This window comes from Boleophthalmus pectinirostris, unplaced genomic scaffold (assembly GCF_026225935.1).
Source record: "Boleophthalmus pectinirostris isolate CB_2022bp ecotype Guang Dong unplaced genomic scaffold, ASM2622593v1 HiC_scaffold_6, whole genome shotgun sequence".
Lineage (NCBI taxonomy): Eukaryota > Metazoa > Chordata > Actinopteri > Gobiiformes > Gobiidae > Boleophthalmus > Boleophthalmus pectinirostris.
In genome coordinates this window covers 17,435,084-17,449,240 of record NW_026571447.1, presented here as the reverse complement: position 1 = coordinate 17,449,240, position 14,157 = coordinate 17,435,084, and the positions used below count along the sequence as shown (strand labels likewise).

At 40.0% G+C, this 14,157-nt stretch overlaps 1 protein-coding gene across 2 annotated transcripts in view; it reads left to right on the top strand.

Annotated features, from left to right (window-relative positions):
• ldlrad4b (low density lipoprotein receptor class A domain containing 4b) overlaps positions 1-14,157 on the top strand; it is a 332,819-nt gene that overhangs the window by 258,187 nt on the left and 60,475 nt on the right. Inside the window, exon 1 of one of the 2 annotated variants that reach the window (XM_055163709.1) lies at positions 7,587-8,004. The exons of the other annotated variant lie outside the window; for it this stretch is intronic. Coding sequence (XP_055019684.1) covers positions 7,911-8,004 — 94 coding nt within the window. The 5' untranslated portion in view covers positions 7,587-7,910. Of the gene's footprint in view, positions 1-7,586; positions 8,005-14,157 lie in introns of those variants that run through there. 2 annotated transcript variants of the gene reach the window in all.

The window sequence follows — 14,157 nt, the reverse complement described above, 5'->3', positions numbered from 1 at the left end:
TAAAATGCTGGCAAAATGTTTTAATCACTTTCAGCGGTTTATGCATTTTCAGAAATAGATTTTACATAAAATTATAGGTCTTGTGGTCCTTAGTTATCACAGTGTAAAAGTCTATGGGAAAAATGTATGAGAGTTTTACTTTACAAAGCTGTGGGGGTTCATCATTGAGCTTCATGCCTGTTTTTTTGTTTGTAGCTGCTGCTGCTTTGCCTGAAATGTTCCATATTAAACATGCCTTATCTTGTATGTACTCAATTATAGATGTTTTATTGCTGAAAAATACCATAAAGACATTCTTACTAAGAGTAGGGTCACCACTCATTGTAAGAATAACACGTTACCTGGTCTGGTAACATCACCTGCTTGTCTCCATGGGTTTAATGCCATATTGTGGAACATTCAAACCAATTACAGGTCCATGAGGACAATCAGGTGTCAGAGCTTAAATCAGAAAAGTCACATAGTGCACCTTTAATGCCCTCGCCTCCAGTTCTAAACTCTGGCTCTACTATAGATTAGCCTTCATGTTTAAATTAGGTGCAAATTGTCATTCCAGAGAATTTTGCCCTTTGCATGTGACCTATCCCACGGTCATGAGAGCATATACGGTAGCTCAAGGTTTGCTCAACTGCGCATGTTTATGGTGGATGGTCAAATGAGGAACAACCAAGAATAGGTTGTTTCTTATTATACATACAGTTAGGCCCCCACATAGTCTGGGAATATCTCCCTCAAATGACTCCATGAAGTTGACTTGGTTATAGAGCAGGTCTAGCTGTGGTTTAGATCTAATTTAATATTGCCACTGTTATGGTTGTTCATTGGCAACAATTTAAGTGTTTGTATTTTTAAGTGATGGTGTTTTCTGGTTTAAACCCAAGTTCAGTATTTTTGTTTAAACCCCTTTAAGCAATTGTTTTACTGCTTGTTCATAATCTTTTGCAGTTATGGTTAAAGAAGACCTACTGTTATAGTGGTTTCCCCTCACCATTTACACTCTCAAAGTTGTGTTTGGAGTGATTTTTGCATATTTGAGCAATCTTTAATGACAGATCAATTATCTTTTTAATCGTACCCAGTATACATCCACTTCTTCACACATAGGATTTGGCAGAGTCATATAGTCATTTTGGTACAAATGAAAAAAAAAAGTGCTACTTGCTAGATTTGCAGCTATTCACAGGAGGTGCCAGCTCTTTGTTGTGATGATGTTTATGGAGACATTAGCTCCCATACAGCACCACAGTTTTCTATCATGGAAGTCATTAAGTCATTTTACATGAATATTGTGATAAAAAAAAAAAATGCCATATTGATCCACGGGTGTCATAAATTATAACTATATAGCAAACACAATATGTCTTCTTTGAATAGGCTCATTTCAGTGACAGTTTAACCTTGATTTTCTGCTTTAAGTTGCTGGGTAAGCCCATGTTTAGTTCTGTTTGGGCCTATTTTTAGCCCTCCCTTTGCCGCCATGTTCTCTACAGCGCTTGTCACATAAAGGAAATAATCTTTTTGATGGGACAACTGGGTCATGCTCTGATTCCAAACAGTTGGAAAACAATGCCACATGCCGAGAACTCCTGAACAAGCACGAATAGTTTTTGTGAGCAGGAAAACCCCTCCCCTCCATCTCCCACCACCCCTGCTGCTACCCCCCAGTGGCCAAAAATAGACTTATACATCCATGTGCCAGGCAAGGGTAACACTTTGAAATAACTACAATTTTCACAGTCTTAATAAAGAATGAACAAAAACTTAATTCATAATGAACAAATTGTTTTTAAGATGTATTCATAAATATAAATAAATAACTTTACTCTCAATAACTTCTTAATTAAGTAGTTATTAAGCCTGATTCATGAATCTTAATAAATGATTTGTTCATTATTAATTAACTCTTGGTTCCTGCTTTAAGGCTAATAGTACGGTAGTTATAAAGTGGTACTCAGACACAATCAAGACATGTCAATTTCAAGTGATAGCATGTCACTTGAGATCGAAAGTCATCTGAATGATTCCATGAAAATAGAAAGTTAAAGCCAGTCTTTGGAACATTCTCTATGAAGACACGCTTTATGCCATAATGTGGAAGATAGCCAAAGGAACAACATTTCCAGGGAAAAAAGCAGGAGGAGACCAAATCAGAGTCACGTTTGTGGAGATTCAACACAGAAAGAAAGTGTGTTGCAATAAAAACATCTATAAACCTTTATTTAAGATTTCTACATGATTATTTTCTTAAGGTAACAGTAGAGTTAAGTTGAGTTGTTACCAAATAACCACTGGACTATACCTTATGTTCAAACATGGGCCTAGTACATATGGCATTGCAATATAGGGCTTATTTCTGTTGTGTCCTATCAGTAGCCAAAGCGGATCATAAGGATATTAAATATTGTATATATAGAATTGTGAGATAGGGCCATAGCCTCTAACATAACCACTAGGGGTCAGTAGAACAAATCATTCACATTAGCAGACTCTATTGTTGGCGTATGAAAGCCTTTCCCTTCACCATTCCCCCAGCCAGAAGCCAAAAATAGACATATATCCACGCGCCAGCCATGATCACCCCATCAACCTAAAGTTAGTATTCCTCAAATACACGATGAGACAGACCCTTCCCCAGAGAGAGAGAGACAGAGAAAGAGAGAGAGAGAGAGAGCGAAAGAGAGAGAGGGTGAAGCTTGTGCAGACTGGCATTTGGTTCGGGGAGAGAGAGAGAGGGAGAGAGAGCGAGAGAGAGGGAGGGGGGAGGGGAGCTGGTAGACTGGAGTGCATTTGGTATTCAGCCTAGGCTAGTATTTATCTGTCTGCTGGCTGTCTGGTCTGGTCTGCCCTGTTAGTGGTGTCACCCTGCATGCTCCCCAGGGGACTAAATTGACGCAGTAGACAGACAGTGTGTGTGTGTGTGTGTTTGGCTGTTTAGAAGGGTCCATGGATGAGAGGATGTCTGGATACAGTGCTTGGCTGACTGGCTAACTCTGTCTGTGTCTGTGTGTGTGTGTGTGGTTTATATATTTATGTATGGGTAAATATTTGAATGACCTCATAAATGGCCACGCAACACATAGAGCTCCCTAGACTCTGGACAGTTGTATATTGTGTTAATAAAAGATGAGTTCATCGAATTTTGACATTCCAGTTCACGTGTTGAACTTGTCTGGTTGAATTATTGTGAACGCTAGCAAATACAGAAAAAAATAAAAACATGTATTCTGTAAGGTTATTTGCTAAATCCAACTGAAAATCCTGAATTATATCTTCAGATATGCTAGGACTTCAATGATATTTCACAATGACCGAGACATTGTAACGTCTTAAAATGAGGGTCACAGCTGAAATCACTGTTAAGGACAAATAATGAGACAGACATTTAAAATTGATCAGGGCCAAGTGCACTGTCAATGTCAAGACACAGGTCCTGACACAATGCAATGGAATCCCTTCAAACTGTTGTAAAATTTAACAATCTGAGAACTGGCCAGTGGGTGTGAACTCATGGGCTCAGGGAAATACTTTAAACGGTCAAAGGAAGGTTACACAGACTTGGAGAATTACCGGAGCAAATCAAATAAATGTAGTTTGACGCAGATCCGACATAAAGACTGTCAGGTTGGAAACTGGAACGAAGTAATTGTGGGATAGGGCAAAAGTACAAGACCAGCCACAAGAGGTCAGTAATAATATAACATATTATACATCATTATATTTTTGAGGTTTTTGCCACACTATATATATTTTTCTCTCATCAAAAACATACATGGAGTTGCATTTTGCTTCACTCAAGATAGTTTCATTCATCCTGTTCATGAGGTTGTCTTTAACTGAGTCTTGAACATCCCTGTGTTGCAGTTGTTACATTAACAACTGGAAACCTCGAGGTTGTGAAGTTCAGAAACCATTGCTGAACTCATTCTGAGCAATTCTGCATTTCTGCCCTCAAATTGCATTCACTGGAAATACGGAAATCTTAGATTGCTGGTCATATTGCTAATGGCTGTTTTGTTTCAGCTGGCAGATGGCCTGAACAATATCAAAACCATAGTTTTTCCAAAAAAAAGTGTGTTTTCCAAACACAGTCATTATTTATAATGCATAATAGTAATGCATATATCCACTTGAAGTAGATTCTTTTTCCTGGTGTTTTGAAGCTTAATGGGCTGAATAGAGAGCCTGGAATTGGAATGTTTATGTCAGATCTGAGTACTACAGCATATTGTCGTCCCCGTGAGACAGGGTCAGTGTTTATGATGTTTAGCACTGACTATGACCACAGACATTGACAGATAAAAAAATGATTCCATGTTTTCGCCTTCATTGATGAGACTGCAGTGGCTCAATTTGTTGCTTCAGTAAAATGATGACAGCTGCCAGCCGTTTTCTAAATTACATCAGGGTCACGCATCTATTTTTCCTTCTCCCCTCTCTCCGAAAGTGTCACTTCACTCATGGGCGGGAGTCAAGTAAAATATTTTGCATGATGGGAAGTGGAAGTTGGCTGGTGATGCGACGCTTAATGCACAACATCTGTCGGAGGTCCTTGCTTTTCCCATTTACTTATTTCCCTTCACAGAGGTCCATTTGCTTTTATTGCCTTTGGTTACCAGCGTTTTCAGAATAAAGTGTTAAACCCCTGCCAGCCTCTTGCATTCACACGGGTTTCAGTCAAAAACTAGATGAGATTTTTTATGTATGGATCTAAAATGTTGCTTTTATGGGTTGCTGCAGGTTGTGTGGAGCTGAAAAGACTGCTTTGTTCCATGATATGTGAGAAACTGTTGATGGGGCCTTGATGTTGACAATGCTGTTATGGAGAGTCGGAGCTGGAGGGGGTTACATTTTTCCATATACATTCATAAGTAATGTATGTGGAATATGTTAAAGAAACACTGTGTGAGTCTTTGCACTGAAAAATAAATGCTTCCGGTGGCATGATGGCTAGTCTTTAACAGAAAGTTCTCCTTTTGATTCCTGGAACATGTACCGGTAATACCATATTCATTTCCCCCATCAGCTACATCTTTGTTTTATTATTATTACTACAATATAATATGCCAATCCGCTATAGTACTCCAGACAGTAAGATCTGGCTCAGATCTGGAGAAGAGTTTCATGGTCTCTTCACTTTGATTGCCCACTGACAGTAAATGAATGGCATTTAAACACAGGTAATATTCAAAGGATTTAGTTTTTGCTTTTACTTCATAGTTGACCATATAGTACTTAACTTCCTCCATGCAGTAAAATTTTGTGTGATAGCAGTTATTGCTCATGACTCTATCTAGTGATAGAACATGGCATAAAATACTCATCAACCCTTGGTATCATAATCTTCAATCATGTTCACATTTTCTGACTTTTCTGTTCTTATAAGAAACTATTTTGCATATTGTAAGAAGTGTTGCCCCAAAAATAACAGCTACACCCCCAGTCTTGAATACTTTTGTACACTTGAAATATAAACTTCTATTAATGCTAGCACTCATGATGGCAGTCAGCTTCCTAAAGTGTGCTATAGGCCCTGAGCCTGCTGTCCTAGGGAGGCATTCAGAGCTTTCTCCGATTTGAACAGCCTGGTTTATTTATAGACTGCAGACAGTTTCTGGCTAGAGAGCGTTTGTGCGTGTGGGGTGTGAGTGTTGCACTGTTAGTTAGACTCACAGAGGAAGTGTTGCTGCTGGGGGAAGAGGGGGAGGAGGGGTGAGGTGGGGGTGATGTGGTGATGGGTGGGGGTCTGGCCTCTGAGCTGCACATGTGCCCCAGAACCACAGCCCGGTGCAGGGGGTCAGCTCAAGGTTAGCCCCTTCAAAGCGCCGTCTCCATTGGCTGTGTCCCGCCGTAACAAGGGAGTGAAACTTGAGGCGTCCTCCCACCCCAGCCCTCCCCAAATAACACAGGGTGCAGGCGGATGGTCCCATGCACGGCCTCCCTCCCTCCCTCTCTCTCCCTCTCAGTCTCTCCCTCTTTCTCTCTCTCCGCTGCTCCGCTCTCATTGCCATTGTCAAAGCGCGACCTGGCCGTCTGCTCGCTCTGAGTCAGGTCAAACCCCCCCACACCTCCTCTCCCCTGCCCCAGCCATGTGCACCCTCCCTCTCCAAGCACTCTCACAGACATACAGTACAAGTCCTGTCCCATCCCTCACTCTGTGCTGCATTCAGGAACAGCTCGGGCGACCCAGTTTTATTTCTTTGCACAAGTTTATATGTTTTTATTACCAACCCAGTAACTACTCTAGCTCAGTAACCATCCCAAAGTTTTCAAGTTTAAATCCAATTATAAGTAATGAACTCACAGTATCAAATGCTACTTTATTATAACTATCAAAAAAAAAAAAAAAAAAAAAATCATAAGAGCATTCCTTCCAGACAGTACAAAATGTGAGATAATATTTCGGTTAATGTTGTATTTTTTAATAACGGCTTGTGAAATGGTATCTTTTTTTAAAATATTAGATACAATTTCACATTCCATATTACCAAAATTAACATTAACCTTGTATTGCACTGACAATTAAGTCGCACTACTCTATCCATTTTTTAGCACTTATAAGCCATAACATAACCACGGACAAACTGATCTTACACTTTTATAGTCTTATTAATAATACATCCCACTAAAATATGAATGTCTATTGTAGCTTAAACTCTGTACTCAGCTTTCAAATGATATCAAACACAAACATCTGAGGCATCATAAGTATCATTTCTGCATTTGTGGGTTTGTCAGCTTGGACAATGAGCAATTAATGCTTTCTGTAGATAATATATGCAAGAGCCCTCATGAATATTAACCACAGCTGACTCCAGACAGCATTGCACCAAGCCTAGTCCACACAGAGGGGCCCTTAGCAAACAAACTAGCTCATTATTCATTTAAATATGCTTTGGTCCAGACAAACAAATGCGCGTATAGTTGGCTATAGTCTGGGTAATCTATTTTACATGTCTGATAAGGAATATGGAGGCTTTTTATGCTACAGATGCTGGTGTTAAGAGTAATATCTTATACTTGGTTTACAATAGATTAAATAATACAGTGAATAATGCGTAAGATCAGAACAGACTGACATTTGTACCACTTCCTTTTTTGTTATTAGTGATTTTTAAGACTTTGTACTATCTCTTATTTTCAATAGGAAATGGTTTTATACTGTCGTAGCTGACACCATTGAGTAAGTTGGCCCACTAGGCTAGTTATCTATATATATGTCTGTAAATACAATGCGTTGGGTGGTGTATAGACTATAATAACAGAAGTAGTGTATCAAAACGGTGAAGCCCCTATAGTTGCTTCTAGAGCTGCGTGAGTGGCTGAGTGTTTTTCCAGCCTCCATAATGAGCAGAAAGTGCGTCTGAGTCACTCTCGAGTTTTAGAAAGTGGAATCACTGCCTGACTCACGTATCTGCAGAAAAAGCCAGACTTTCCCAGTTTGGTGGGAGGTGTTAAACTGGAGACTGGGTCAAAAATTGGGCAATTCCGTCTGCTCATGAAGGCAGCACTCCTCTCCTCTCTGTCTGGCCCTCCTGCGCTGCGCTCCGGTTGGCCGAGACGCACGTCGGTCTGTTTGGGGGCGGGTCCGAGCGCGCTGTGTCTGCTCCGGTCTGGCAGAGGGAGGACAGCTGCTCTCGGCGGTGGAGGAAGGAACGGAAAAACTCTACAATGCGTTAGTGAAATGCAATGGCTGTTCCCCAGATCTGCTTTTAACTCAGTCCTTGAGCGGCACGGCTACAGAAATGGCGTGAGATGAGCCGAGGAGGTTAAGTCCGAAAGTGTGTGGAGTTACTCGGAGCGGCCGCACTGTGCTGCCGCTGCCTGGAAGTTTTTTGTTGTTTTCTCGTCGGGGGGCCGTGGCGGTGGCTGCGGCTCTCTCCCCGGAGCGGTGTCCAGCTCTGCCCAGCCCCATGCAAAACCTAACGGCCCCTGGCGGCCCCGCAAACTCCAATGTCACCTGCTCCTGCAACTGCACCGCTTCCCAACCACAGGGAATGGAGATATGTGAGTAGCTATACGCGCTTCTTCTCTCTCTCTCAACTCGACCTCAACAACCTACCCGGAGACATTAGTTTAGTTAATCGGGTTTATGCGCACTCTCCAACGTCGCGACAGAAGGACAACAAATCAGACTTCACCCAAGACGCTGTAATTCCTCTGCTTAGTGCGTGGTTATAGTATTGTAAAGGCTTTGGACAGTAGCGGGGCATGGGAAACTTAACTGTCCCATATAGAATAATGTACATTCAAAATGACCGTCTGCTGTGAGTCAGAGTTGCGCCTGGACAGATTCCGTACCATGCGTAAAAGTAGGCTACTGGACTAATTGTCTTTTATAGCGGTCTGACCATAGTATACATTATTCCAAAATTACTTTAGAATTTAGACAAGTGGTTAAAGACTGTAACTTTAAACTTCAACTTGCTTTACCGATGTAAAACCAGCTCAAATGTATAAAGGTAACTATGGCTAAACATTCAGTGGAACATTTTAGGTAACTTTGGCTGACTCAGATATCGCAGCTTATTACAACTGCGAGACTTATGTTTTCTTTGGGAACCTTAGGGACTTTTATAACTGCACCATGTAAATGAGACTTAAATCATGTCTTGTTTCGATTATGGGTAGACTTTACAGAGTAGAATGTCTCACCCAATCATACATAAAATTGCTCTAGATTTATTGTATTTCCATGTATTACCTATATTGGACTTTATTCCTAGTAAAACTCCTATTTGACCTGAGATATCTGCTTGATATAAAATGAACAAGCATAGCGGAGTTATAACTGACTGTAGTTATAGCTTTGGACCAGGGGTGTAACTGTGGGCAGAGCAGACAGCGCATTTGAACTTGAGCCAGAGTAATGGAGTGGGGGGGAGACACAGAGACTTGGCTTTGATATACTGACTTCTTCAGACTGTATGAGAATATACAATACCAAATCGTCACCAAAAAGCCATATAAAACAAGAAACAGAAAGTAGAAATGAAAATTAAGCTTTTCTTATGCAAAATGTATGCGACTTCTTCTCTGCCTGCACCAGGGTCCAATTAACTTCAACTTGAGCACTGTACTTTTTTTTTTTTTTTTTTTTTACTATTCTCCGGTCTTTCTTCAGTTTTAAATTTCTCATTTTCCTCTTGGCTGCGCTCCCTGCCATATGGACTAGTTTTATATGAATACAGGGAGATTTAGCCAGCATTATAGGGGTCTGGCACTGGCGTAGTAGCTTGTGTGTGTGTGCGCGCATATGCTTGGAGAGAGTGATCACCACATAGGGTTAAATAGTTTGCCCCACAGCATAGACAGGAAACGTTGGAATGGTATGTTATGTCTGTATGCTTACACAGAGAGAGAGAAACTATCATTATCAGCCCCTAATGCTATGCTATATCCATGGCAGATGTCGCTTTTTGTGAGTGAGGAACACAGAAAGAAAAGCAAGCATGCTCAAACCGGAGTGTAGTATTATTAGATGGACAAATATTAGTAGACTGGAGAGACATTAGGGGTTAGGCGGTAGACACTTCTCATAGACTTCTCATAGTCAGACAGACAGAGTTACAGTGATGTTTGATTTCCACTGGTGCTGTTGGCTAGACCCAAGGAATGTGAGGTGAAGGCCAGATATTAGATTTAGTTTTGGCAACAAGGTGCGGATGTGCTGACACCGCGTACTAACCAACAAGTGTGTGTAGGATGTAGAAGTGGTTGTATGAAGGGTTGAGATGGGCTTCCTGCGGTGCACTGTGTTTGAAATGAAGTTTGACGTGACTGAAATCGAAAAAAGTGGTACTAAGATTGTAATTTTAAAATAAATCTAATTTGTATCATCTGATTTGCACAAGTTAGTTTGTAACCTTTCAGTTTCATTCATAAAAAAGTTTCTAGTATAGTCACTAACTTAAGTTCTTTCTTCTCATAACTTTTGTGTCCCAATCACATTTAGGCTCTTGTAAAAGGGGCATTGCTGGGTTCAATTCAGTAACTAAACGTTTAAAATTTGCTTATTTTTCTGTTTGTCTTTCCATATGAAAAGTTAAAATGTTAATTTAAATGCATAAGAAACACCACTGAACAAAATTATATTTAACTTTGCAATCTTCAAAACCTTTACTTTGAGTTTTGACTCAAATTGACATAGATTCTTGCATCCGACCTTGACACCGTAAAGTAGTTCTCATTACTGCATGCCAGCTATTCTCATAATTACATTGTTTAGAATTGTCTGTTGACTCTCAGTTGTTTACACACCCCTGCGCTCCGAGTGCTTTGAATCATCTTATTTGCCATGCGTTTCACATCACTTCTCCTGTCGCACTAGTTTATGGGGAGCTCCTTTCTTTCACGAGTGGTTTGAAATAGCAGTGCGCCGTGGTGTTGTGGCCGTCTGCTGGTGAAAAGGGCCCTGTTTGTTGGCTGTGTTGTCATGCAGACTCGGCAAGGCTGAATAATGTAGCTCATGCTTTGATGATTTCTCTGGCTCAAGAAAAAAAGCTACAGTCTGGCTTTTTTTTTTTTTTTTTTGCAGAGCAGGCGGTCTCGCTGCTGTGTTCCCCCTTTATTCAAGACGAGGAGGAAAAATTGAAAGGGACTAAGAACATAGGAGGATCACAGAGGAGCTTGGTGCTGTTTTTTTGCTTAGACACAGATCTGGTATAGGGAGTAGAGACCTCTAACATGCGCACGGTTTAAGCTGTTGCTCAGGTTATGAAGGGTATGAAAAATTGTTACCATCTTCTAGAGATATTATGAGTGACAATAATGTATGGTGGATTTTATCAAGATAGGATCATAGTTGGATAGCAGTAAAATCCATCTCAAATGGCACTTATCTTTTTTGCACTTTAACTCTTCATATATTTAGTTAAAGGCGTTTTACAATATACATTAAACTTTTGTATTTCCACGGAGAAAAACAGATGACACCACGATTTCAAGCTACAGATCAGATCTGTGGAGAACCCTCAAAACTCTCAAGCTATGTCTGAACAAAGAAAATATCCATAATAAAGTAGATGCAATATAGGGTATTGGCAAAGACTCCAGACAAAACATTAACATGACCATCGAGACAACTTCCCTAAATTACACTATTTTCTGAACTGTTATAATGTTGTTTCCTCATCAAAAACATACCTCGAACAGAGTTTTGTTTCATTCCCACGTTTAACACCTGCATATTTATACTGAGTTGTTTTCCAGCAATCAGCAAACACTCTGTTCCACCTTGTGATGTCATGTGAGACACAGGGAGTGCTCCACTGTGTTTTTAAACTCCATACACCTTCACTAGAATCATTTCAGCAGTGGAATTTCCAATCTCTACTAAATAAAGTAAAAGGCTAATTTGAAAACTACGGCTTCATGACATTACAAGGTGGACCAAAGCATTTTTGAGCTTTGGGGATGAAGACTAATAATAATGGACCATACAAACTTTGTGAATGAAACAAAACACAACTCCAGGTAAGTTTTTTGATGAGGTAACAGCATTCAGCTCACAAGACTTCATTTTATGTAATACAGTATACGACATTTAAGAAAGATTTTTTACAATTAGAAACCATTGATGCTGTCTGGCATAATAAAACCACTTATAAGTTACATAACAGCAAATTGCAAGCTGTTTTTTTTTAGGTGTGAATTATCTGTGTCAGTAAATTTGAAGGTGTGGTTTTATGAAGTCTGGAGGTCATTACTTGAGCGCCTCTTACGTGCCAAGACGAAGCGCGCGGTGGATCAGGTGTGCGTCTGGTGTCGGCTTTGACCCACTCAGATAGTATGTGTGAAGCTGAAATCCTCGCAGGGTGACACCATGCAAACAGTTTCCACTCTTAAGTCATTTAATCTACTATTGACTCTTGGTCCTATCGGGGCCGCCCTCCTTTAAACAAGTGGGGAAATCCTATATGCCAGCCGCGTGAGGTCATTGCACTTCATGCCTAAAGCAAACACGCCTTTTTCCTTTTTTAATCAAGACTGTCATTTTAGCTGCGCACTAGCAACGAACCTGGAAACTAGAAGACTGCTGGAATTTTTTACTTGTATTTTTCACTTCAAATCTCCAAACCTTGACTCATACGAAGATATTTTTGCATTTAGGTGAACTTTTGTGAGTGGTGCAGGTTTTGAGAAAGGAAACTTGTGCTCACTGTTGCAGAGGTGTTGTACAGTGTCAGTGTAACAGGATAGAAATTGATAAAAATCCAGTATATTGACTTTTCAAATAGCTCGACGCAAGCTCTTGTTTTGCTACTTAATATTTGGCTCTGGTTGTTACTTAATTATTTAGTTGTGTTATTTTAAGAGGAGGGCGTGGGCTGTCTGACTGTTATTGCAGCATTAATGTGTTGGCGACATTTTAGGCTGTCTACCAAGGTTTGCCTCAGAGTGTTACTTAAAATTTTTCTGAACGCAATATTTTTTTTTAACTAGCTCTGTGTAACTTTCTGGAGGTTGCATGTCACCTGCATGGAACATTCTCCATGAAGATAGCCAAGTTTTTCAGTACTATCCAAACATTAAGGTCTGTTTTTTGGGCTAAAATTGTTGTGGGCTTTAACCATTGAGCACCATTGATATTATTCTTTTCATTTTGATTACATTTTGATTGATTTTAATTTCCAACTACTTTTCAACACATGACTTATTCAGATGTAATATTTTGATTTAATTTATGTTCTCAAACCTATAAAAACAATCATACCACCTCATACAGTGCAAACTCAAGGGATGCACATAATATTTTTGTTCTTATTTTTTCCTTTTAGTGATAATATAAAGCAAAGCACTTGAGAAACTGTTTGAATCAACTGCCTTTAAAAGCTGGAGGAAGCATGCAGCCTCTTGGAAGGTCTTGAGTGTCAGACCCGCACTGGCTCTCACTGTATCTATGTATGAGCTTGTTTTAGCCCTGCTGTAGTGGTTAGCCTGCAGCTCCATCCAGCCAGACTGATGTAAACTGGTTGCTCTGTAATTCTGGCTCTGAGTGCTGTTGGAGAGTAGGTGCCACTGGAGTTATCACACACATGTAAACACACATTTACTGCTTGTATATGTCTTGTGGGGGCATTAGACTACATTTGGTTACTGAGTATAAGTCTAACCCTTGCCTTGACCCATATTCTGATTTTAATTAGACCATTCCTTATGTAATCTCTAAAATGGGATTCTTTCCTCATTCCATGTTATAATAGGTGGCCAGTGCCTTAATCTGCATATGGAGGACACATACATAAGTTTTTCATATTCTCAGTATATGAACAGGCTGTGTCTTACGTGAAAGCTCAGAACCTCCAGAGTTCACTTAGATGGGTGATGAAGGTTCAGGCTCATTCTGGCTTCCAAATAATCTTGAGAATCAAATATTAAATGTACATAAACAACAAAAGCATTTCAACCTGTCTGACTCATATCTTGAGACATAAATAGGTCATGTGTCATGTTTATGAAATTTAAAATCAAAAGCTTGCATACAGTTCTTTTTAACTAGCTTAAAATGGGGCAAATGCAAAGAGGGATCAAACTTGATTAACTCTTAATGAAAGAAAAGCCTTTAGAATAGCGCCACCAGGCAAGATCTGTGCATGATCATGTACATAGTTTGTGATTGATGTCTTAACCTCATAAGCCACTATAAGGAAAACCAGTCTTCACAAGTGACTGTTTGAACAAGTTGGAGTCCCCACATGACTTGGTAAACATACCTACACACATGGACATAAATACAAACACTGGTTGAATCTGCTGCTGTGTGCTGGTATACCACACACAGGGAGGTACAGGACAGGACACGCGCTGCCACCTATGCATACACACAGGCTTCTCATAGACAGCCACTCTGCTAATATTTACCCTGCTGTCTCGAGCTACGCAGTCAATCCACTCTCCTACTGAGCCCTTTGTTTCTTGTTTGGACTTTTTCTAGTGTTTGCCAAGGTGATAAATTACTTTTGTGGTTTGGATTATTAATGAATTCTTGTAATAAAGGAGGGCTGTGTGATATGAGAAAGTAATGTGATATTCAATAAACAATTTTTATATAAGCAGATACAATATAGGCTTGTATTTACCTGTCAAAATGTGTCCATTTTTAAAACTGGAGAGGCTTGCATGCTGATCTCAGTAAGAATGCATGTTGCAAGGTGGCAT